We start from the raw sequence: 26174 nt of genomic DNA on the forward strand, positions 1-26174 counted from the left end.
CTAGAAAAAACTCTCATCCTTAGTTTCTTTATCTGTAAAATGGGGTTTTGGTAGGTTGAACTGTGTATACCAGGGGGGCAGAAAACATATTCTTAATCTTAATCTGAATTCTGTGAGTACGAACCCGTTGTAAATAGGATTTTTGAAAGATTTATTTTTAGTTAAGGTGTGGTCAACTGAATCAAGTTGGGCTTTAATCTAGATGTTTTGAGTCCTTTATAAGCAGAATGAAATTCAGACACAGAGAGAGAAAGCCATGGGAAGAGGCCCAAAAATTACCTGGAGGAGAAAGAAGACATTGCACATATATTGTCATGTGACAAAAAAAAAAAAACAAAAAAACAAGGATATAAGGATTACTGGCAGCCAGCCCAGAAAGCACAGTCTTCAGGGAGAAAGCATCACCTCGCTGTGACTTGATTTTGGACTTCTTCTAGCCTCAAAAGTGTTGTCAATAAATTCCTGTTGTCAAGCCAACCCAGTGTATGGTATTTGTTTTAACAGATGGGTTATTAGAAAGATTATTAGGAAGATTAAATAAAATAACACGAAAATACATAACACACAGAATGTGCTCCATACATACTTGGTTAAAATTTAATTATGCTTAGGCAAATGTGTGAGTTCTGATGCTTTCCCTTCATTAGTCTCTGTGGATTTTAATTTTTAGGTTTATAGTGATTTCAGGGGTCTCTACTTTGCAGTGTTGCTTTATTTATCTCCTGTTCTGGGGCTGCTGGACTCTCTGAATCAGTTCCCTTCCTGGAATTCCCTCAATAGCCTTCAGAGCAGAATATAGTCTGTGGTTAAATAAGATAAAGGCAGAATTTTAATCTTAGGGTTTTGCTTATGGTGAGCTTGTCTCCATTCCTGAAAACTCTTTTCTTGTTCTGGATCCACTGAAGCATCCTAGAAAACCCACGGGAGGAAAACAGACAGTAAAGATGCAATCAAGATTACGTCTATTCCAAGACACTGAGACACTTGTCCCATCTTCCTTTCAGGTTTAACAGGCTTCTTCCATCTGAGAGCCTGCAAATGAAGCCCCATCACTGAAGTCTTTGCAAACATCATTCATCCATTCACACACAAGTCAGAATGCTTAGTCTCATTGATTCAATTTCAGAGATAGGAAATCTGAGGCCCCAAGAGAGCTCGTCTCCAAAGGAGAAGATGTAAGTACAGGAAACTCAGTGCTTTCCACACCACAGTTTCAATGCACGTATCTGGCATGGCCCCGATGAGATGATAGTGGGTTGATATGACATGGAGATAGTGGACTAGGAAAGAAGTGGTGGGTTCAGATTTGTTTTGGAGATAGAACCTACAGGATATGATAATGGATTGAATGGGGATAAGGAAAAGAAAAGATCAAGGCTGACTCCTGGAATTTATCCCACAGTCACACTTAGTCGTGTGCAAAATGATGCAGGTTAAAGATTATTTGTTCACTGAGCAATGTGTGATAGAAAAGTTTGGGAATCAGTAAGACACTGGCTAAATGGTTATGGCATATTTATGTAATGGAATGCATAATATGTAGTGGAAGCATAATAAAACAATGAGAAATTCCAAAAACAACCTCTAATATATCTAGTTGGGCTAAAAATTGTAGAAGAGTACTTTTAGTATTCAACAATTTATATAAAATAAAAGACATAAATTTATATAGTCACATTTTTATACTCACATATAATAACCACACATTTGGTTATTACATTTGTATAAATTATCACTAGACCTGTATACCAAAAAACTGGTGGCATTGGGTACTTTTCAGGGAGAGAACAGGGTGAAATGGGGGCAGGACAAGAAGGAGATTTGTCATTGTATAGCATTTTATACTTTTTGAATCATGTGACTACATTGCTACTTGTTTTCTCTTGGTGCTATAATAAATTGTCAAAAACAGTGGCTTAAACCAACGCAAAGGTATTATCTTACATCTCTGTAGGTTAGCAGTTCAACATGGGTCTCAGCAGAATAAATCAAGGGGTTGGCAGGGCTACATTTCTTTCTGCAGGTCCTAGAGTAAAATCTGTTTCCTTGCCTTTTCCAACATTTAGAAGCCACTCACATCCTCTGGCTGGTGGCCCCCTTTCCCCATCTTCAAAGCCATCCATGAAGCACTTCCCTGACCTTCCTCTATAGTCACCTCTTCTTCTGATCATAGCTGGGAAAAGTTATCTGCTGTTAAGATTGGACCCACTCAGATAATTCAGGATAATTTCTCCAACTTGAGATCCTTAGCTTAATCATATCTGTGAAGTTGCCTTTGCCATGTAGGTTAAATTTTAGACACCATCATTCTGCTTACCACAATTATTTATTCAAAAAATTAAAGCTTTTGATTTGATTTAAGCACCCCAATGGATAGTGGTATCAGGGAGCTGGAAGCAGAAACAGGTTGAGGAAGTAGAGAATCCCAAATTCTGTATTGGGCATATTAGGCTTGAAATTTCAAATGGTGTTATCAGATTCACACTTGAATTTAGGGATCTTGGTGCTCATAAGACTTGTCAGGGCTAGAGATATAAATTTGGAAGAAGTACTTAAAGCCCTGAAATGGATAAGGGCACCCAGGGACAGCATGGACAGAGAGAGTAGACAGAGTAGTGAGAAACCCCAGGGCTGTGCCCTGAAGTCCTCAGGTCAGTGGAGGAGAGAGAATGAGCAGAGGAGGCTATCTTAGTTGCCAGAGCTGCTATCACAAATATCACACAATGAGTTGGCTTAAACAACAGGAATTTATTGGCTCATGGTTTTGAGGCTAGAAGTCTAAAATCAAGGTTAGCAAACCAATGCTTTCTGCCCAGAGTCTGTGATGTTCCGTGCTGGCAGTTGGCAGCCCTTGGGTTCCATGGCTTCTCTCTGCTTCCTGTCACACGGTGATGTCCTCCCTTTTCTCTCCTGGGTCCCTACTGACTTCTGGCTTCTTTGGGGGCCTTCTCTTCATAAGGCCTCCAGTTAATCTGGATTAAGGTCCACCTTGTTTCAGTTTGCTGCACCATAACTAAAATTCACATCTTCAAGATGTCCTATGCACAGTGGGTGGGCAACCGCAGGGGCATGGATTAAGAGTAAGAGCATGTGTTTCTTGGGGTCCATAATTCAACAGCCCACAGAGGCTGGGAAGGAGCACCAGTGGGAGCACAGCACACCACATTTCCTCTTTGGGAAGCCTGCCCTGAGAGGCCTCCGCGAGAAGACCCTCCATCACACCCCTTTATTAATTTTGTTTACAGGGATGGTCACAATCTGTGATTATGGCTTGTTGTTGTTTTTTTGCCTGTCTCACCCACTGTGTAAGCTCCATGAACACAGAACTTTGCCAGCCGTATTCACCACTGTCTCTCCAGCACCTCCACCCAGAGCCTGGCTCAGAGCAGGCACTGGATGAATATGTGTTGAATGAATGAATGAAAACAAACTCTCCTAAACAAAAAAGAGGAAAATTAAAAAATTAAAAAAATTAAAAATTAAAAATTAAATTTTAAAAATTAAAAAAAAGTGCACCTCTGCCATTTCTCTACTGATAATTCCTCATAGATAAAGTCACATAGGAATTGTCTATCTAGCAAGATTTTAAAAGCATCAGGAAGATATCTCTGTTTTATCTTGTGTCACTTTGCCTGAAATTCCACTGTTGTCCAGCCATTCCTTTGACTGATGCATTAACCTCTTCACCCAGCACCCAGCACACAGGGAAACACCTAAGACATTTCTGCTATTGTTCTTATTATCCCGTCTTTTAAAAATGTAAATATCCCGGGGGATGGGGGGAAGCCCACTGAGACATGAACTCTGTGATCTAAATTAGTTTCCCCTCAAGAGTAGTTAGGAAGGAACTCCAGGTTGCAGAAGCGGGGAAAGGCTTCCAAAGAGTGCTAGGAAATCTAGCGCGACAGCACAGCAGGTCGCATCAGCCCCGGCTTTTCACTTCCTGGGGGTGAGCCTCCCTCTAGCCAGGCAGGCAGCAGAGGAAATGAGAGGCTCTCAGGGGAGAGACGACCCCGGGGCAGGGCGGGGTGCAGCGGGCTGCGAAGGCGGCTGCCTCTTCCACCCGGGCCGCGTCCTCGCCGGTGGCTCCCGGCGCTGCTGCCCGTCCGCGTTCGCGACGCAGGTGAGTGTTTCCCGCGTTCACGCGAGCTTCTCGTTGAGGTTTTTTTTTTTTTCCTATTCTGGAATAGGAAAAAATCTGGGCGCATCTAGTATAAAGTGCCTTACGTATAAAGTGTTTTATGTGCCTTAAAGGCATTGGCGAACAAGACATCCCTCCTTCTTGTACTGCCCCCTAAAGTGCCGCGTGCCCCAACCTCCAAACCAGACGCCGATCTGATGTCTGCTTAGCGAACAAAGGGAAGGGATATTCGAAATATGGGCCACGTGGTTGGAATATCTCTAGGGCTTATTGGAAAAAGACTGAGCTGCAGCTTTAGTGTCCCGTGATAAGCAGTTTGGAAACCTAGAGGCGAATGGATGTTGTTGGTGGATTTTCTATTTGTGTCCTTGATCCCAAACAAGACAGTGAGTCCTGTGAAGGCAGAAAGCAGACCCTAATCTAGAGCTTTTGGGCTCCCAGCAGCACAGTGGTTGGCACCCGGGGATTTGTTTAAACTTGTGCTGTCCAAAAGGATAAGCAATAGAATTGAGGTGTGAGTATGCACCGGCTTTCGAAGACTTAGTAGGAAAGAAAGAATGGAAAAATATCTCATAATTTTAAATTGGGTATAGTTGATAATATTATGGATGTATGGGGTTAAATAAATATATTATTCAAATTAATTCCACCTATTTTATCTTTTAGATGTGCCCACAAGAAAATATTAGATTACATACCTGGCTGGGATGTTTGGCTTAGATTATATTTCTATCTCACAGCCCTGGTAATACTAGCCTTTCTTCTGTGGCTCCTCCCATTTCTCTTACCCTCTAACCAGACTAGAAGTGCCCTTCTCCCCAAGCATCTAAAGCCCTCAGTATCTTCCATTACCCAGAGCATCAGCTCCTGTGCTTTTATATCTGTTGAATCACTGATTGCACTTTAGCCTAGAAATTGGTAGCAAATGTGTTGCTAATGCCAGTTAAGCTTTATCTATACCACACCGTTTGTTCTAGGTTAAAGCAACGCAGGCAGTAGAAAGTAGGAGGGGAACTAGGATTTATTGAGTACCTGGGCTACCAGCTTTACAAATGTTATCTCCTCTACATTAATTTTCATGTCAGCCCTGGGAGGGAGGCATTATTTTCTCTATTTTTTTTTTTTTCAGATAAAGAAATTAAGGTACAGAGATCTGACAACTTGTCCCAAATCACCCACCTACTAAGAGGTACAGGGTCAGGACTTGAAATTTAGTGTGTCCTACTCAAAGGACAGGTTTTTCCCCTGTGAGTAGCACATGGCTTCATTTTTTGCATCATTTGAAATGAGTCTCCTGGGGTTTCCCCTGCTTTTTTGCATCCTGTCATGCCTGCACGTGGAAAGAGCTCAGTAAGGAGACCCCCCAAGTGACGTGTTCTTTTTTATGGATTTCTAGATTGTGCAAGGAACGAGCTCAGGAATGGGCTTGTTCTGGTCCCAGAGTGGCCCCTAACTTACCTTGGCCTTGGGCAACTAGCTTTTCCTGTCTGGAACTGTTTTCCCTTTCTAAAACAAAAAGGATCATTATAGCTTGTGATTCCAAGTTTGCTGGCTGGGGAAAAGTCAAATTAGCCTGCCCTCATAGCTTAATCCCCAGTGGGTTACACTTGGAATTTGAGAATTTTTTTTTTAATCTAAATGGGATTTTTTTTGTTTTTTGTTTTTGCTGTTTTTTTGTTAAACAAGCTGACCACCTATTATTTCCTCATGTACAAAATTCTTTTACGTGTGCCGAAAACTTAATTCTGGACAAAGGAGTCCATGCTGCGTGGGTGGGCAGACAGCCTCAAGTTCATTTGTCAGGATTTAGGGGGCTTTTGCTAGCTGCCCACTCAGCAGGCATTTTCCAGAGCAATTTCATACTGCTGCGTGGCTTGGGAACTGCAATCTGGTATCATTGTTCTAATAACCAGAAATCCTCATTATCTGGTTAACAGATCCTGAGAGGAGCGCCAAGGCCTTTTATAAACTTGCTTGTTAAACCTACTTGAAAAGCCGTTTCATAAGAGTGGCATCAGAGCTGGGACGCCCTTATGTGCCTCTCTTTAGGACTCTGACAGCCTCTCCCCTTTTCAAAGCTGGATGTAAAGAACAAATAAAATCCAGCCTGGGGCTTTTCCCAGCTTCAGTCTCTGATTAGTTTTAAGACAGTTAAACCCTTAACTCCCTCACTCAAGGAGGCCTTACTCAAACTTCTGATTGCTGCTTAGAAGGCCTGTGAAGATTTAATTTTCCAAATGAGTTGTCATTTCTTGTTCCAAATCTCTGGAGAGCAAATTTAAGTGTCCTGTAGTAATTGGTTCTTCTGAATGAATTTCACAGTGAATAATGATCTTTTATTTTTTCTGCACAATTTGGTGGAGCCATAAATTAGTTCACTGCTAGTTTTTGAGGAGTGGATGTTAAAAATGGGCTCTTTATCCACCTCCCTTTGAAACTTCGTTCTGGGGCTTGAAAGTGGGGTGGGGGAAAGGGACGGAAAGATCTGTTAGTAAGGATTGGAAAACCTGTTTCAGAGTAATCTTTCTCAAGTGTGTCTGTTAGAGCAAGTGCCTCTCTATTGTTAAACACATTCCTTAATTATTCGTTAAGAATCCTTGCCTAATATCATGTAGCTATAAAGAACAGGATGAAAAATATTTTATACTAACAAAAGCCCTATTGAGTTACTTTGGAAAACAAACTCTTTTAAAGATAATTCAACATGTTGGCAAATGACAATTTTTACTTTCAAATTAATTATTTCTGTGAAAATTTGTAAGGAGAAGTGGAGGAACCTAATCTTGTAGGCAACGACTTAGATGGTAAAAACAAAATAAAGATGCTCTCCTGCTTTGCTGAAGCTTGTTGTGTATATATACCTTCCAGAAAGACCGCAGCCTTCAGAAACAGGGCTGCTCCCAAAAAACAAAAGCAAGGCTAACTTAATCTTAACAAGGCTGTAAGGCATGTCATTCCCCTAGGGAACAGTCTGGTGCCTCAGAAACTGCTGGAGGAAATTTAAGTGAGTTTTTAACTGAAGGGTAAGGGCACTCAATAAATGTGAATTAATAGGTGGGGGAGAGGAACCACCTCTTTACAGACTTACCATTCTCGGTCAGGCCCTCTCCTCTGCTCCTAAAACTGCTAGAGAGGGTTCTGCCACCATCACAATCAACCCCCACCCCCCCCTTTTTTGTGAAAAAAAGCAAACCTACAACCTCCAGATGGGTCCCTGGTCCAGATAAGTCCTGAAACCTAGAGGGCTCAGCTTCTCCAGAACATCAGATAGTTCTGTCTCCCTACCCATATTATTGAAAATCCCTTCCAGCATGAAAAAGTTAGAATGGTCATGGCCCAAATACACCTAAAGAGAGGGATAGAAAAATCAAAGGTGATGTTGGAGTTATACAGAGAAGATAGGTTTTTTTTTTAATTATTTAAATTAAAAAAATATATATATAACAACAAGCAAACATTCTTAACGTATGATCATTCCATTCTACATATATAATCAGTAATTCACGATATCGTCACATAGTTGCATATTCATCATCATAGTCATTTCTTAGAACATTTGCATCAATTCAGAAAAAGAAATAAAAAGACAACAGAAAAAAATTCATACATACCATACCCCTTACCCCTCCCTTTCATTGATCACTAGCATTTCAATCTACTAAATTTGAACTCTCTCAGCCACTGATACTTTATTAGTTACACTTCTTTCCCCCCTTTTGTTCAAGATGGAATTGTTGATCCTGTGGTGCTGGACAGTCCCTGGGATTCATCTCCTATGCCCCTAGGGAGACTTTCACCTCTGGATGTCATGTCCCATGTAGGGGGGAGGCCAGTGATCTCACTTGCAGAGCTGGGCTTAGAGAGTGAGGCCGCATCTGAGCAACAAAGGGGTCCTCTGGAGGTGACTCAGGGTGCCTATAGGTGGGCTAAGCTTCTTCACTACATACATAAGCTTCACAAGAGTAAGCCTCAAGATCAAGGGCGTGGTCTACTGATTTGGGTGTCCCTAATGTTTGACCAAATATCAGAGGTTTCCCTGGTGGTAAAGTTTAATAGATCCATATTTTTTCTCTCATCTCTTAAAGGACTTTGCCAATACTTTTTGATTATCTGCTTACTATATTCTAGGATATATCCAGGCATTACATTAAGCTATGCAGGATTAAAGGCCCTCATTCTTATTCTGGGCTCCCTGTGTTTTGATTGTTTAAATGATCTATCCAGACAGGTTGAGTTAGATTATATGCTTCAGAAAATTTAGGTTCCGAACAGAATAAACCTTTGTTTCTTTGGTCTCAAAAGAGTAAGGGCGGTTCTAAAATGTAGACAATGTCTTCCTTACCCCTATGCTCTGAGTTACTTTAATCCTGACCTGAAGAGGTAGTTTTATTTGGGGTGGGGGTGGGGGTGGGTGGTGAGTTGCATGATCTGGGAATCTAACCCGGGTCTCCCATATATAGCAGGCGAGAATTCTACCACTGAACTACCCTTGCACCACCCCCCAGTGATTGTTTCAATCCGATTTTCTTTTATTATTAGTGAGATGGAACTCATTTAATGGACATATATATTTGACCATTTACATGTGTTTCTGTCCAAAGATTTCCTGAGCATCAGATAAGTGCCAGGAACTGGGCAGTGCCCCAGCGAACACTGGTGAGACTTGGTTCCCGACTGGAAGACAGAAGGGAGCAGGTGATTACAGCTCTGTGTGAGAGGGACTCAGAGCAGAGATGCTGTGGGAGGGGGTCACACAGCCTAGCCTTGAGGAGTGGGGATGGGTGAGGGAGGGTTTCCTGGAGGAGGGGACATTTCCTCTCAGTCCTAATGGAAGATGAGGAGACCCCAGGTGAGGAGGCAGAGGAAGGCATCCTGGGGCAGGTGTGCATAGGCACTGAGAAAGTGCAAGAGGCTCAATTTGGCTGCAGCATAAAGTAAAAGGAACTGTTAAGAGACAAGCTGGAGAGGTGGCCAGAGCCCATTATCGTGATGGGCCTCAGGTGCCTGGGTGAAGTGTTTGAAGGGGCTGGGAGACATTGACCACTGTCAGGCAGATTCATGCGCATTAATTACATGCACCAGGCAACATGCAGTAGGAAAGGAATAGATGCTTCACTGCCTGGCCTTTTGTCAAGTCACATTTCAGCGTATCACTGAAAGGCTGGGGGTTACTGCTGGCTCCTGTGGCACCTTTGAGGGAATAAGGAAAAGGTGCTCCCTTTGCAAATAAAATCTTTTCAGGCGAGTAAATTATGTACTTCTCAGTAACAACAAAGCAAACACAAATCACTTCTACATAAATTATATACATAATTTAGTAACTGTATATATATTGAACACAAAATAATAGAAAACTGGTGATTTTGGTTACAATATTATGGAACTCAAAATCTCTGGGACATAATAGTTTGCTACAAAATAGCCTCAGCTCTAACTCTCATGGAAAAAAAATTTCCTATGGTAATTTCAAAGCTTGTTTGTTCCATTATCTTATTTTTTATAGATATGATCGCCAGACTTTCTTGTGCATACTATGAAGTTTTTTTTTTTGTTTTTTTTTTTTTGCTGAGCAGAAATTTTATTGGGCTGGGACAGGGCAGCCTGTAGTAGATGGTTTGGGAAGGGACCAAGATGGGGGACTGCAGGAGGAGGATCAGCAGAACTGGCTGTAGGCACTTGGAGCATCTCAGAATCTCCTGGACCAGTGAAACATGATGGGCTTCTTTGGAAGCACCTTCTTGAAGAATTTTCGTAGACCTCTGCGTGCTCTCACGGGCCCTGTAGACTCCTGGAGTTCACAGATGTTCTCCACGCTGAGGCTTTTCCCTTCATCTGTAAAGAGTCCCCGGCAGTTCTTCACTTGCCCATTGTCCTTGAAGGGACACTGCTCAGTGTTGAGGTTCTCCACCACCTTGCACTCCATTTCTTTGATGGTGAAGATCAATGACTGTGGTTTTGATAATGTTGGGTCCTTGGTTCAAGAAGGCCGATGAAGTTCAGGGTTTCTCTCTCAAGTGAGAAGGCACATGGCGAACACAGTCAGGGCTTCTCTCTCAGCTGGAAGGGCACATGGCGAACACGGCATCATCTGCTAGCTTTCTCTCCTGGCTTCCTATTTCATGAAGCTCCCCGGGAGGTGTCTTCCTTCTTCATCTCCAAAGGTTGCTGGCTGGTGGACTCTCTGCTTTGTAGTGTTGCTCTCTCTGAATCTCTCTGAATCTATTATGAAGTTTTAAGATAAAATTTAAATGTGAGAAGGTACATTTTCCACTGGTGGCTGATATAGCTAATGTTAATATATCCTGTGATGACACTCTGGAAGTGGCATTGTGAGATTGAGAAAGGCTTCTTGACCAAAAGGGGGAAGAGAAATGAAATAAAATAAAGTTTCAGTGACTGAAAGATTTCAAATGGAGTTGAGAGGTCATTATGGAGATTATTCGTATGCATTATATAAATATACCTTTTTAGTTTTTAGTGGGTTAGAATAACTAGAAGGAAATATCTGGAACTGTTGAACTGTATTCCAGTAGCCTTGATTCTTGACTGTATAACTATAGAGCTTTCTAAGTGTAACCATGTAATTGTGGAAACCTTGTGGTTGATGGTCCTTTTATCCAGTGTACGGATAGATGAGTTAAAAAAATAAGGACAAATAAATAATAATGGGTGAGGTGATAAGGGACATGGAATGTTTTGGGTGTTCTTTTTCATTTTTAGGGGGGAATAAAGACTATGGGATGTTTCATTTTTATTTTTATTCTTTATGTATTTTCTTTGGAGTAATGAATATGTTCAAAAATTGATTTTGGTGATGAATGCACAACTATTTGATGCTATTGAGAACCATTCACTACACTTTGTATGATTAAATGGTAAGTGAATATATCTCAATACAATTGCATTTAAAAAAAGAATAGAGCATTGTGTATACAGGTGTGGAATATCATGTCTTTTTACAGGAGTTAGGGCAAAACTTGTATTTAATAAATGCGAGACCTGAGTTCTGGGATATGGTGAAGCATCAGTCCATGAGGATAACGTGATGTTCTTTGACTGGGATAGCAAAGACTGCTTATTTTAGGTATAAATGTGCAAAGATGTATAGAGTAATCTAGTATGTTATTTTTTTCTCTCAATACTTGATATTTATATTCCACTATTTTGAAAATCACACAATTTCTAGTCTTTAAAAGATAAATGTATATATAGGGGGTGCAAGGGTAGTTCAGTGGTAGAATTCTTGCCTGCCATGTGGGAGACCTGGGTTCGATTCCCAGCCCAGGCACTTCCCAAACAAACAAGCAAAAAAAACCCCAAAAACCAAAAACACGAACAAACAAAAATTCAACAAATGGTGCTGCAATAACGGGACACTCACTACTCAAATGGAAAAAGCATGAAATGTGACCCCCGCCATGCAGCATACAAAAAAAAAAAAAGAAAAGATATATATCCTGAGAGCTGTAGTAATATGTGTCCAGGATTTTATTGCAGCAAATATATTGTGACACTTCATGGGAGTCAATCAGATTGTAAACAGTGACAAAGATTTTAATTCTTCTGGTATTCTCTAATAATTATCACGCGTCTAACTGTGCTCCTCGATTTCAATCATATATTGTTCATAGTTGCAGAAATTCACGTTTTCATAATTTTTCAAATTACGCATGTCATCTAGAATATCGAAAAGGCCATGATATTCTTTGAATATCATAAACCTTTCTTTTAAAGAGATATTGCTATCTACAATTTAGAAAAAATATTGATTTTGATATTGGTCTTTGGATTGTAGAATGACTGGTTGTAGGATCCACAGTTGAAATAAGTCTTCTGTTTCTTTTGTTTAATATTTCTACTTTGGAGAAATTGGCATCACTGTCAAGAGACTACAATTTGTTCAGCATCAAAAATATATATTTCACAATAATCATCACTATTTTTCCCAAGAGTTTTTTAATTCCATTCATATTCTCAAGGACATAATATACATTAACTTTTGTTTTTTCCTTGTTTTGATATTTATGTTGCCATATATTTTACTTTTAAAATCATGCTACATTAGTACTGAGCAAATATTCTTAAAAGTTTATTTTTCAAAAGTACAGCCTAGGCTTGTGTTTGAATATCTATATTTTTATCAATTTAATGATTATGAAAGAACATTCCATACTGCCTCTAATTGCATTTTTAGGGTCACGATGTATTTTTCCATGGTGTATTTGACAGTAGTTTCAAATTTATGTTTGATCAGTCTATTTCAAATACAGTCCAATGTTTTGCTGAAATCAAAAAGTAATCATATAGTTCTTAGGTGATGTAATAGAATTCATTGGTACCAAAAGAACTTTATGCTGTTTTGTTTATTTCTTGAATTTTTTAGAGTCTTTGGATTTTTTATGGTCATTTTTTTTTCATTGTTGTTTCCCTGCCCCCTGAAATTATGGCCTGGATTCAGTTTGTGATCTTGTATAGTACTTGATAGTACTTCTCCAGCTGCATCGTTTACTGGGGAAAAATTTTTTTAAATGCTTATATATAGAAATATTTGCATTTTAAAAATTTACAACTCTAAAATTAATTTTTAACTGTTCCACATGGCTTACATCAGGAGATATACTTTAGTCATTTAACTGAGTAATATTTAACATTTCTCAACATCATCAAAATGATTTCAGTCAATGACTTGGCTATAATTTTAATCATTTGATTTTATATTTCATCTGTTAAATAATGTAGAATGTTATTTAGTGTTTGTTTATATTTGTAGTCTACATAACCATTTGCTATTAATCTATGATTTCTGCAAATGAAGAAATTTCTTCTCATGCTCATATATTTTCTTGGATAATCCTCTGAATGCTAGATATTGTCTTGCCAGAAATGGAGTAGTTTATATTATGTGCTCAACAACAGCATGCCAATATTTTTCTCATTATATGTAATCAGTTTTTCAGTCTCAATAATTATATATTTTTCACATCAGATGTGAATACTTAACACTAGAATTGATGGTCATCGCAAATTGTTCGTGTTTACCAAAAAAAAAAGAAAGTGCTAAATGTTCCCAATCTTTTCACCCTTTCTTATTTTCCGATTGGTTTTTCCATTTTCAAAGAGCCGTCAAGATAGACAAAATGCAAAACTCCTTTGAGTTTTGAAGTATAATAAAGTAACCAGAATCTAGTTCTTTCTCTGCCATCATTTGGAAAAATTTGCATGCATTATATTTCTACAAATTTCCTACCTTTAATATCCTTTGTAAAGTGAAATTTTTTTACTTGAGGTGAATAATTTTTAACAGGGCGCTTTTGTTTCATATTCAAATTACGTGGCTATGTATTGGATTTCTTTGTGTGTTTTTCTAGTTTTTCTTGAAATTCCTCAGTTATCATTGACTGGAACTAGAAGGTGAATTCACATCCCGCTCGCATTTCTGTGACACTTTGATTAAAACCAATATCTCTAAACTCTTTTTATTTTCTTTTGAGAGTCCACCTTTTTTCCTCCCCCAGTATTTTTTAGCGTTCCTGAAAGTTTGATTTCATTTCTTCTCTAACCTGCATTTCATTTTCTGGTTCTGGTTTGATATCTTTTTTTCTTTCCAGTATCTTGGGAGAGAGAACACAGTAACTCAACATTTTATCTTTGAGTTTGTAACTTTAGAAAATAAAATGTAACAAGCCATGCAATTTTAATAGCAGTTAATTTTTGCACTAATGAAATTTCCTTAACAACCCATAAACAGTAGTTATAACGTAATTAGCAGTTGATATGTGAATATAATATATGCATATTATATAGTATATTCATAATACTCTTATGAATAGAATTGCTTTTTGTGGCTACATAATAGTAAATGAACATAATTACTACAAAAGTCACTTATTTCATAATGAAAATCTTGTAGATTTAAATGAGGAACTCAGATCTACCATTCAGGCAGATAATAGGAATTACAATATAAAATTTCAGATCTATCCAATACAAAGATAATGATAGGGGATTTAAAAAAAATTTTAGATAAAAAAACAACAGTTGAAAAAGCAGCTCCATATTTAGAAGCATAAACTATTGTTGATGTTTTAAATCAACAAGGTCTTTATGAAACTCATTTTGCTTCAATTACGAAAGCAAACGTTTCAACCCTATTAGGAAAAGACTCTTTCATCTGTCAGAAAATTACCATAATTGATGGCTTTTTGTTAGAGAAGACATTTTATTGTTATCTCCCAGAAAATTATTGTGATAGAAATATAAATTACCCACCATTAGACTCAACAGTTAGATGAAAATGAAAAAAATTCTAGATTATAAAGGTGTCTTCAATGTGAATAGTCCCTTAGATGTGCCTTCAAGCAATAAACGACTCGAGCAACCATTCTCGGCGGCTCTGAACATTGATGCAGCCATTACAGCTAAGAAAGTGTTTCCACGTGCAGAGGAATCTCTGTGTAGTAAGAAGAAGGCAGTCTAAGGCATTGTGACTTCTGTTTTGGGTGCTTGTTGTACTGTTTGCTAACTATGACCTTAGGCCATCCACTTACCATGTCCTGGTAATCCTCAGTGATCTGTGGTGCTTTGGAGCTATGTACTCCAGAAAAAATGTTCTTAAACTTAATCCATCCTGGGGGTGTGATCCATTGTAAGTAGGACCTTTTAATGAGGCAACTTCAGTTAAGGTGTGACCCAGCCCAATCAGGATGGGCCTGCGAATCCTATTACTGGAGTCCTTTATTAGCAGAGTGAAATACAGGCAGATAGCGAGAAAGCCATGGGAAGCAAGAAACCAAAGTCAACGGGACCCGGAAGAGAAGGGAGAACATGCTGCCATGTACATTGTCATGAACATGTACAAGGACCATGGATCACAGGCGTCCAGCCCTAGGATGCCAGTTTTTGGGAAGAAAGCATCGCTTTGACGATGCCTTGATTTGGACCTCTCCTAGCCTCAAAACCAGAAGCCAATAAATTCTCATCGTTTAGGCCAACCCACTGCATGGCATTTACTTGAACAATGAGGAAACTAAAACAACCTCATCTGCAAATAGGGATAAGTATGCCTAATCCTTTATACCAACTCTCTGGAGGCCCTAGGAGGTGCATCCAGTTCTGAGTAGTTTTAAATAAGATACAAAAGAGGTGTGCATTTGATAAAATCAAGCCTTTTTTCTTTAAAAGAAGTTATGTTTCTAAATAAAATAAAGGCTAAGTGCAGAGCTAGTAAAGGATGGAAATTTTCGTGAATTTAGATTCCGTCCTGTTGCATCACCACTGGCAGTTGCGAGTGTGACATGCTCCCTGGTGACCTTCTGTAGGAGCCCAAGAGGCTGACACTGGGATTTTCTTAGGAAGTCAAATGTTAAGGCAATTGCTTGAGGTTTGCACATAAGTCACTGTGCAAACTAAAAACCTGAGGTGCTCTTTAAAGCAACACCCAGCCAATAAATGGCTCAGTAGCAAACCTCAAGAGGGCACAGGATTTCTATTTTGAGAAATGGAATTTTGCAAAAGCAACCAAAAACCATTTAAAGTCCTAGAAATGGCGAGAATATTTACTTCAGAGGAAACCAGGAGGAAGTTAGGGTGAGCGACCCCCTCCCCTCTGTTCCTGATGGCCCTGCTTGATTACAGCAGCACACTTGGGGCAGCCATGACCAAAGATGTGTGTCTAATCTTTCTTCATTCATCTGGCACTTACTGGGGACCTGCTGGGTCCCCAGTGTCCAGGTACTCCTTTGACATTGGGAGATAGTTGAATCAGATATGATCTCGGAGCATGAGAGGTACTGGAAATCTAATTCATGCCTTGTCTGCCCTTCCTTTCTTCTTTCTTCCTAAGGAACAGCCTTCTCTTTACCCTCGGGTGCTCAGTGATTCTTCTCTCATCAATGATTTCAGATGTTTATTCACACTAAGGAAAAACTGACTGCACACTCCAAGTTCTATGCCTTTGCTCATACCTCTCCCACCTGGTATATCCGTGTCCTTAACATAGTCTATAAGATGCCTACCCAGATGCCTACCCAGGCATCAAGGAATGGCACAATTACTTCCTCCTCCATGCAGCCTTCCTGGACCATCCAAGTTAGATATGACCCACCCTTCCTTTCGGATCCAATAGCCCTTTGTTTGTACATTATTTTGGCACTGATGAAACACCTGCTGGGGTCAGGTGGATATTTTCCCTGATAGACTGGGGTGGAGGTGGGGGAAGGAGGACAACACTCTCTGAGCTCAAGGCCCATGTCTAGGTCCTCTCTCCCCCACAGTCTGCCTCACACTACTGGAGACATACCATATGTGCTGATTTGAAAGGATGTATATACCCTAGAAAAGCCATGCTTTGATCCTAATCCCATTTTGTAAAGACAGCTGTTTCTTCTAATCCCTATTCAATCCTGTATGTTTGAAACTGCAGTTAGATCACCTCCCTGGAGATATGACTCAATCAAGACTGGTTGTTAAACTGAATTAGGTGGAGGCGTGTCTCTGCCCATTCGGGTGGATTTTGATAAGTTTCTGGAGTCCTATAAAAGAGGAAACATTTTGGAGAATGAAGGAGATTGAGAGAGAGCAGAGAACAACATAGCCACAAGAAGCAGAGTTTACCAGCCAGTGACCTTTGGAGATGAAGAAGGAAAATGCCTCCCAGGAAGCTTCATGAAACAGGAAGCCAGGAGAAGCTAGCAGATGACTCCGTGTTCGCCATGTGCCCTTCCACTTGAGAGAGAAACCCTGAACTTCATCGGCCTTCTTGAACCAAGGTATCTTTCCCTGGATGCCTTTTTTTTTTTTTTTTTTTTTTTTAAAGGAAAGACAGAGAGAAGGAAGGAAGGATAGAAGGAAGGAAGGAAGGAAGAAAGGGAAACATTTTTAAACATTTTCTTGTATTCTGTTTCTCCGTTTTTGTTACATGGGCTGGGGCCGGGAATCGAACCGAGGTCCTCCGGCATAGCAGGCAAGCACTTTGCCCGCTGAGCCACCGCGGCCCGCCCTCCCTGGATGCCTTTGATTGGACATTTCTATAGACTTGTTTTAATTGGGACATTATCTCGGCTTTAGAACTGTAAACTAGCAACTTATTAAATTCCCCTTTTAAAAAGCCATTCCATTTCTGGTATATTGCATTCTGGCAGCTAGCAAACCAGAACACCATATATTAAAAAAAAATTGAGGTGGATTGGTTTTTTTCTTTGATTTTAGGTATTTGAATTTAGATACTCCAGAACTGCGTTGCTCAAACCCCTAAACTGGTGGCACTCTACCATCATGGGTTCATACACAGCCTGTATGTTCTATCTTTTTAATATTTTTCCTCCTTAATTCTCCATACCCATTTTCCTACCTATCCATTCCACCCCTGCCACAGACTCACACTCTTTTTAAAATTAATTTTTAAATTAAAAAAATATATGTAACAACAAACAGACACAAACATTCTTAACATATGATCATTCCATTTTATGTATAGAATCAGTAATTCACAATATCATCACATAGTTGCATATTCATCATCATGATCATTTCTTAGAACATTTGCATCAATTCAGAAAAAGAAATAAAAAGACAACAGAAAAAAATTTATACGTACTATACCCCTTACCCTCCCTTTCATTGATCACTAGCATTTCAATCTACTAAATTTATTTTAACATTTCAGACACACACTCTTGTTTAATATATTGGAGTGCAGCCTTCTAATCTACCTTCCATGATGTTATTTACTCATTTGTGTAACCCTGAAAGATACTTAATATTACTTGGGGTTGAATTTGCCTTAGAGCTGAGGGAATGAGACACTTGCATTGGACTTTTCAGCACTAGCAGACAAGGAGGAAGTATTTTATTTGGGGTAGGAGAGAGTGAAGGTGACCCAGCCAGCTGGGAGGCCCTGGAGAAGGACTGCCTACCAAAAGATTATCCGTCCCCTTTGACATGGACTGCAGTTTGAGAACACCGATCTCTGTTTCTTCTCCACCCTTTGGCTTGTACCCCTTCACGTACCATACCCTTGGTGAGACAGCCCTCTCCTGTCCTCATTGTCATGAATCAGGTTAATGGTTCTCAAACTTTTTGGCTTCAGGATCCCTTTACACTTTTAAAAAGTATTAAGAAATCTTTGGCGGGCGATGGTGGCTCAGCAGGCAAAGTTTTCGCCTGCCATGCTGGAGACCCGGGTTCGATTCCTGGTGCCTGCCCATGCAAAAAACAAAATAAAAAGTATTAAGAAATCCAAAAAGTTTTTGCTTATATGGATTATACCTATCTATATTTCCCATGTTAGAAATTAAAATAAGAAATTTAAAAATTTTATGTGTTTAGTTTAAAATGGTAATGAAACCATCACACCTTAACATAAATAACATATTTTTATGAAAAATAACTGTTTCCAAAAATGTGAAAAAATTAAGGAGAAAAGAGGCACACAAATATCTTTAATAATCTGGCTTAATAAAAGAGAGCTGGCTTCACCTATTTTCTGCAGTCTGTCGCAGTATCACACACCCTATAGCCTCTAGAAAACTCCTCTATACACTAGTGGAAAACAGAGAAAAAAGGCAAATGGCATCTTAGTATTATGAAAATGGTTTTGACCTCACCAACCCTCTGAAAGGATTGCTGGAACCCCCCAGGGGGTCCCTGGACCACAGTTTGAGAACTGCTGCCTTAGAACATTGGTTTCTCGATGGTGAGGTCATTCCCTGCTCATCCTAAAACCCAGGTTTTAAGTGGACTGTAGTCAGGATTTGGTCAGACTTGTGTGAATTACTTGAAAACATCTGATCAATCAGTCCTTTCCCAACCACAGCAGTCACCTGGGAAATGCTCCATTTAGTACAGCCATACTGCTGCCACTGAAGATGTTTGTATTTTTCCTGGACGACAGCTTTTAGAGCCCTTGGAAGTTTTGTCAAATGACCTTAGTGGTCTCGAGTCTTTTTTCTTTGAAGAGCATTTTGATTTTTGGAAATAGCTAGAGGCCATTCAGAGGGAAATCTGGTTAATAATCTGGGTCATCAAATTAGGTAACAGTGCATTTTGGATTTTTTAAAAGTAAGATGTCTTAAAATTTGGATTGCAAATCTACTTTCATGACCATCCCCTTTCATCTACACATATATTCACATGCGTTCAAAATTATGTTTATGCAATTTTAATAATTGTAACATAATTTGAAGAGCAAAAATTGGAAGAAATGTCTATTTCTTGGAGGTCAGTTAAATAAACTATGGGCATCCATAAATAAATCCACACTCTCAGTTGACAAAAAGAAAAAGAACATTCTCTATATACGTTTATTCCAAGATATATTAAGTGAAAAAGCAAGAGACAGAATGATATACATATAGTGTGCTGCCAGCTATGGAAAAAAGAAAACTATATAATGTGCGCTTGTGTGTTTGCATGAGGCACACAGCAAGCACTGGTAACACTGGTTGCCTCCAGGGAAGGCTAGAAGAGCAGATTTTCACTGACCAGTCTTTTGTACCTTCTGAATTCTAACCATATAAATATAATGAAATGAACTTTTATAAGGGCAATGCTCCAAGAAGGTTCCTTAATGTAGCTTGAGCAATAGTATTATTGTTAGAATAAATAAATAATACATAAGGTGACATGTGAAGGGGACAATAAGATGCATTTGTGAACTAATCCTTTTTCTAGATGTTCCTTATTCCTCTTCTCATCCTTGTTTCATTTCACAAGGAGGGAAACAGTCCAGGCAGGTTATGTGACTCACCAGGTCATGCTTCCATGTCCTGGTTCTGACTTTCACTTTGTTAGGCCGATGATTCCCCAACAGCTCCTACAGATCTCTTGGGAAGATGGGACAGGGTTGGGAGGAGGTGGTACACACGGTGACAGGTCATCTCTTCATTTTTCCCTAAGCTGCTTCTCTCCTCACCTCAGACCCGAAGCAGGGCTGGAGGCTGGGCAGGGTGGGCAAAAGGGAGCTGCATCTTTCTCCACTCTCTTCCCGCATATGCAGGTGTGAAAGGATGCATGTCCCCTAGAAAAGCCATGTTTTAACCTAAATCCCATTTCATAAAGGCAGAATAATCCCTATTCAGTACTGTTGTTTGAAACTGTAATCAGATCATCTCCCTGGAGATGTGATTTTATCAAGAGTGGTTATTAAACTGGATTAGCTGGAGGCGCTTCTCCACCCATTTGGGTGGGTCTTGAGAAGTTTCTGGAATCCTATAAAAGAGGAAGCATTTTGGACAATGAAGGAGATCCGGAGAGAGCAGAGAATGCTGCAGCACCACGAAGCAGAGAGTCCATGGGCCAGCGACCTTTGGAGATGAAGAAGGAAAACGCCTCCCGGGGACCTTCATGAAGCAGGAAGCCAGGAGAGAAAGCTAGCAGATGATGCCGTATTCGCCATGTGCCCTTCCAGCTGAGAGAGAAGCCCTGACTGTGTTCGCCATGTGCCTTCTCACTTGAGAGAGAGACCCTGAACTTCATCGGCCTTCTTGAACCAAAGTATCTTTCCCTGGATGGATGCCTTTGATTGGACATTTCTGTAAACTTGTTTTATTTGGGACATTTTCTTGGCCTTAGAACTATAAGCTAGCAACTTATTAAATTCCCCTTTTTAAAAGCCATTCTGTTTCTGGTGTATTGCACTCCGGTAGCTAGCAAACTAGAACACCCTGCTTCTCCCTCCAGGCGCCCACAACTGAGGCAGGGCTTCCTCCAGGCTTCTCCAAGACACAGTTCTAGGTGTTGAGTAGGTTGAACTCCCCATTTCCCAAAATTGGCCTTACTCATTTCAGTCATCATCTATTTTTGCACACGACTTGGTTGGTTCAGAATGACTTTGGGCTGCTTCAAATCACCTTCTTCAGAGGATAAAGATTTGCCATCAACTAAGAGATTCAAAACCCTGTGGTGTAGGCTCTCCAAGATTGTGACAGGGAGTGGGTGATCCTGCTCAGGATACTTTAGAAGAAACTGTGGCATTCATTCATTCATTCCATAGCTATTTATTGGACCTTTTTTTTTTTTTATGTAAGGCACTGTTTTAGGCACTGGGGATTTAGTAATGACAAAACTAAGTAAGTTCCAGTTTTGTGGAGCTCCCGTTCTTGAGATAAGAGACAGGAAGTGATCAAGTGAATAAATACATGGTCAAGGTGACCTCAACTGCCAACAGATTAATTGTGACAGAGAGAGACTAGGGAGTCAATTTCAGGGCATATGCTTGGGGAAGACCTATCTGAAGAGGCCTTCATTTAGACAGAACATGATCTGAACGCCCTTTGCAGTCCTACCCTCCAATGCTGAAATTCTCTGTGTGACAGGTCCCAGTGGAGAAATGAAAGATATGGAGGAAAAGACAGAGGCAGCACCTTAGTGTCCTGTGTCTGCCAGTTCCTGCTAAATACCTCTGTGAAACTCTGCTTCCAGTTAAAGGGGAGCATCTGTTCTAGGAGCTTCAGTACCTGGGACAGAACCGCACTGGATAGACGCCCTGGATAAAATGAATTGGACCAACTGTGGGTTCCAAGACTCCAGAGTCAGCAATGTCTCCCTGGACAGCCCCACCCAATTGCCCTGCTCAGGTAAGACCAACTGAAAGCTGGAGAACCAGGTCACTGATCTCAAATCCTCAGCCTCTTTCATGCCGTTATCTTTCATGCTTATCTTTTCCACCCCTCCCGACCCTCCTCTGCCTCCCCAAGATATGTACTTGACTTTCTGGCCTTTGAGACACCCTCATGCTGTCTCTTCTCTTCCTCACTGGAAAGAGGTGCCTGGCCATAGCCACCCCCCCACAACCTGTACCCCAGACTCTCCTCTCAGTGATTCACATTGAGGTCACATCTCCCTACACCCCACCCTCACTCATCATGCCCTGTGACTTGGTGCCTCAGCTTGGGAGAGTCACTGTTGGTGCTTTGGGAAGATCTGGTTTCTAAGTCCCCTCCCTACCCTTTTTCCAGTAGGTGGGTGGGAGCTGTCAAAGAGAACTTGGTGAAGTCAACTATCTTACTTAGAAGGGGGACAGGGAAAAAGTGCAGAGAGGAAGTGAGCTGAGAAAGTGCTGGACCCCATTTCCCAAAGGGACTGTACTTCTTGGTGCTCTCCATCCATGGATGCTATTTATCTCCATTGGATATTAGATTGTTCTAGTGATTGGTACATTCCCTCCACCGCACTTTGGCAGTGGTCTTTGTGTTCAGAGTCCGAGTAGCCAGCTCTCCAAGACATGTGGCAAGAAGCACTATCTGTTATGGGAGCTGAATCATGCAGTTCCACTTTGTGGGGGAAGAAACAGGAAGGGGCATGAGTTTAGGCAGAGACCTTTGGGTTTGGAGTAAAAACCTGGACCCGACTCCTGGCTCCAGCACTTAACTTGGGCAAGTTTCTTCTGCTGAAGTCCCTCACCTGTACAATGGGAGAGTTTGGCAAGATTTGTTTGAAGATTCCTTCTAACTCTGAGAATCCAGGGACAGGCTATGACTAGAAAGGGGATGAACTTGGTATCTCCATCCTTTGAGGCAGGAGTAATTCTTTTACAGTATGTATATTCTCCCTGTCTCACCAGAGCATGAACAGCCTCTCACACCTGTCACCTCCTCCTGGACCCAGCCCAGCTTGCTGGTGTCCTGACATCTTTCGACCCCCTTCCAACACCCCCGTACTCATCACCTGAAACATGCTGGTTGTCTTTTACTGAACATCCTGTAATATCTAGTAACCCATAACCCTCTGTAAGAATAGGATAACTCAAGGGTGAAAAGGTCACACGGGGCAGCAGAGTGTAATAGTTATGAACACACAATTTAAAATCAAAGACACATGGGTTCACGTCTGAACTCTGTCACTTACTTGCTCTACATATTTGAGTAAGTCTGATCTCTATGAGTTGGTTTCTTTACCATAGCGCCTACCTCATTGCATCTGTAGGAAGCGTTTGTGAGATAATAAATGTATTCAACATGTGATGTCTTCAATAAATAGTAGCTGATACTACCATCTGGCGTCATGTAAAGCTCATTTGCATGTGTATATAAGAATTACTTTCAAATCTCCTTCCCTTTTCCTTTCTTTCTCTTTCTGCAGGGTATATCAGCACCCTGAAGCCAGGGACGATGTCTGCAGGACTCAGCAGGTGGGTGAGAGAAGGGCTAGCCCGGTGGAAGATGTAGAAGGGTCTTGGGGAAGAGGTCTGCTTGGCCCGGTTGTGGGAGCGATGAGGGGTCATGGCCATGGGGGCCAGGGCACAGGAGGCTCAGAATGGAGGCAGGAAATGGTTGACAGCTGGGGAAGTGGAAGTGGGGGGGGGGGAGGCAGAGCGACTACAGAGGTGGGGCGGCCCCAGGGCAGTTTTGTGGATAGCCACCCAGAGTAGCCAGGGCAGCTGGGTTGCCCTCATTTCTCCCATTTGTTCCCCTCAGCTGGGGCACAGCAGCCACAGCCATTTCTGGCTCTGTTGGTGGTGTGGCTCTCATCTTGCTCCTAGTGGGTCTCTTGTCCCTGACCCTGAAGAAATTGAAGCATGAAAGTAAGTGAAATGAGCAGACCCTGCAACTGGAGCTGAAGAAAATGGAAGGCCCGGAATTGGGCATTGGAGTGGGGTATCTTTCTTCTGGGGCATATTTTTGGGGGGAGATGGGTGGACTTTCAGGCCTAACCCTTTGGGTCGGATACTGCCTGGGAACAGCTGTTCTCTAGAGTTGCCAAGGACTCTGCATAGCATCAAGATTTACCTATAGTACGAAATTTTTATGCAAAAAAAACCACACAAGCAATCTGCATATACATATCGATTGAAAGAAATGTTGATTCAAATAATATATTCTAAATAATAAACAAAATTTTAATGTAAACCATAGTACTTATTCATTCTGTGTCTTCCTGGGCTTTAACTCAGTCTAAGAGACCCAATGGGTTGATCATGAGCCCTGGGTCCAGCAATGAACCAAGAAAAGATGGTTTCTACCCTAGCTCAGTCTGACTCCGAGTTTACTAATTTCTAAATTAGAAATTAGAAATTTCTGATTTCTCTAGGACGGTTTAAGAGACAACTGAGGCATCAGACCAAGCTTCTCCAGAAATGGCCGGTAAGGACATAGATAACTGAACCTAGAAGATCCCCCACCATCTCTGCTAGGATTTCTTGCTCATCCCTAGGTAGACCCCATGTGGAAGGTGGGGAGAATGAGGTAGAGATCATCCCTGAAAGAAATGCTTTTGAAAATTGATAGAGACCCAGGGCTTGCTGAGCAAGACCCAAACGTTCCCACTTGCTGTCCTGGAGGGACAGCGTAGTACCCGGTTTTGTCTTTGGAAAGCCCTGTTCCCAGCCACCTGCCTCTAACTGGGATTCTGTCTCTAAAGGAGTTTTCCTGTCAAGCCAATGCCATATACTCCAATGTGATCAACCTGGCCCCCTGGAAAGAAGATGACTTTGCTGTCTATGCCAACATGCCCCCTTTTGATCGCCCAAGGAGGACATCACCAGATCAAGTGGAATATGCCTCCATTGTATTTCACTGATGGGAAAACTTCAGAGTGGGGACTCAGACCTGCGTCCTGGCTGTGATCCTACCATGACATTGCTTTAGATATATGTGTATGTGTTTTAAAAATCTATAAAGTATATTCTAATGGAAGTAGATGTCTGAGTATTTCTTCTAATTTTCTTGGAATCAAAAGTGCAGTTCTGGGGGTGCGAGGGTAGTTCGGTGGTTTGCCTGCCATGTGGGAGGCCCGGGTTTGATTCCTGGCCCATGCACTTCTCAAACAAACAAGCGAACAAACAAATGAAAAAACATCCAAATAAGAATTCAGCAAATGGTGCTGCAATAAGGGGATACTCATGTGGAAAAAGAATGAAATGTGACCCCCACCATACAGTGTACACACACACAAAAAAAGTGCAGTTCTGATGGAGAGAAGTGTCATAGGAGAAACAAAGCCACTTCCTCATGCAAACTACCCCCGGTCCAGAGGTGGATTCCTGAGACAGACTGGCCAGCCAAAGAGCCTTTCCTAGTTCTTCCCCCTATAAGTACCCAGGGGGCGCTATTGACTGAACTTCAGGATTTTTGTCTCTTCTGTTCTGCCCTGCTAATGAACCCCTTGTAGGAATTAATCCATGAGTCGTGCTCATGTCTGTGGACGTGTGACTGGCTGACTGCTTTCCATCTCTGCCCATAAAGCTGCTGGAAATTATAGCAAGGGGTTGGGGCAGGAAGAATACGAGGGCTGCAGGCACATGTGAAGTGCTCCTTACTGAGGAAGTGAGACCCAGTGAGTGCCCACAAAGAATAGGAATGAGAGGGGGCACCTGGGAAAGGAGCTGTCACCCCCAACTAGGGGCAGCTCCAGTGGGAATTTTGGAAGATGTCTGGAACGTTGCAATTGATTCACTCCTTTGCACCTTTATTCTCAAATATTTGTTGAACACTACCATATTCTAGGCCCTGGGAATGCAGCCGTGAACCCAACAATAAAACCCCTGCCCTCATGGGACCCAACAATAAAACCCCTGCCCTCATGGGACCCAACAATAAAACCCCTGCCCTCATGGGACCCAACAATGAAACCCCTGCCCTCATGGGACCCAACAATGAAACCCCTGCCCTCATGGGACCCAACAATAAAACCTCTGCCCTCATGGGACCCAACAATGAAACCCCTGCCCTCATGGGACCCAACAATAAAACCCCTGCCCTCATGGGACTTACCTTCTAGGAAAGGAAGACAGGCAATGAATAGCTAAGCACGTAAATGTATAGAATATCAGATGGTGGTAAATTCTATGGATTAAAAATAAAGTTAGTCAAGAGGGGTGGGAAATGCTAGTTGGCCATGGGTTGCTATTTTTATTGGATAGTCAGGGAAGGCCTCACTGATGTTTGCCATAAAGGAAGTGAGAAAGTGAGAAATGGAGATACATGGGGGAGGTGCATTTCAGGTAGAGGGAAGAGCAAGTGCAAAGGCACTGAGATGGAAGTGGGACCAACGTCTTCTAAGAATGGCAGGGAGGTAAATGTGTCTGAAGCAGAATGTT

The 26174-nt window shown here is 41.3% G+C and overlaps 1 protein-coding gene across 1 annotated transcript; it reads left to right on the plus strand.

Moving 5' to 3' along the window:
• The first annotated feature begins 4077 nt into the window (after nucleotides 1-4077).
• On the plus strand, nucleotides 4078-24724 carry LOC143679014 (uncharacterized). Its single transcript, XM_077155784.1, has 6 exons — nucleotides 4078-4123; nucleotides 21583-21714; nucleotides 23219-23267; nucleotides 23554-23660; nucleotides 24167-24219; nucleotides 24497-24724. Exons 2-6 carry the CDS (start codon nucleotides 21633-21635, stop codon nucleotides 24653-24655), a joined length of 450 nt encoding a protein of 149 aa, XP_077011899.1. The 5' UTR covers nucleotides 4078-4123; nucleotides 21583-21632; the 3' UTR covers nucleotides 24656-24724.
• The last annotated feature ends 1450 nt before the right edge of the window (nucleotides 24725-26174 follow it).

This window comes from Tamandua tetradactyla, chromosome 4 (assembly GCF_023851605.1).
Source record: "Tamandua tetradactyla isolate mTamTet1 chromosome 4, mTamTet1.pri, whole genome shotgun sequence".
Taxonomy (NCBI): domain Eukaryota; kingdom Metazoa; phylum Chordata; class Mammalia; order Pilosa; family Myrmecophagidae; genus Tamandua; species Tamandua tetradactyla.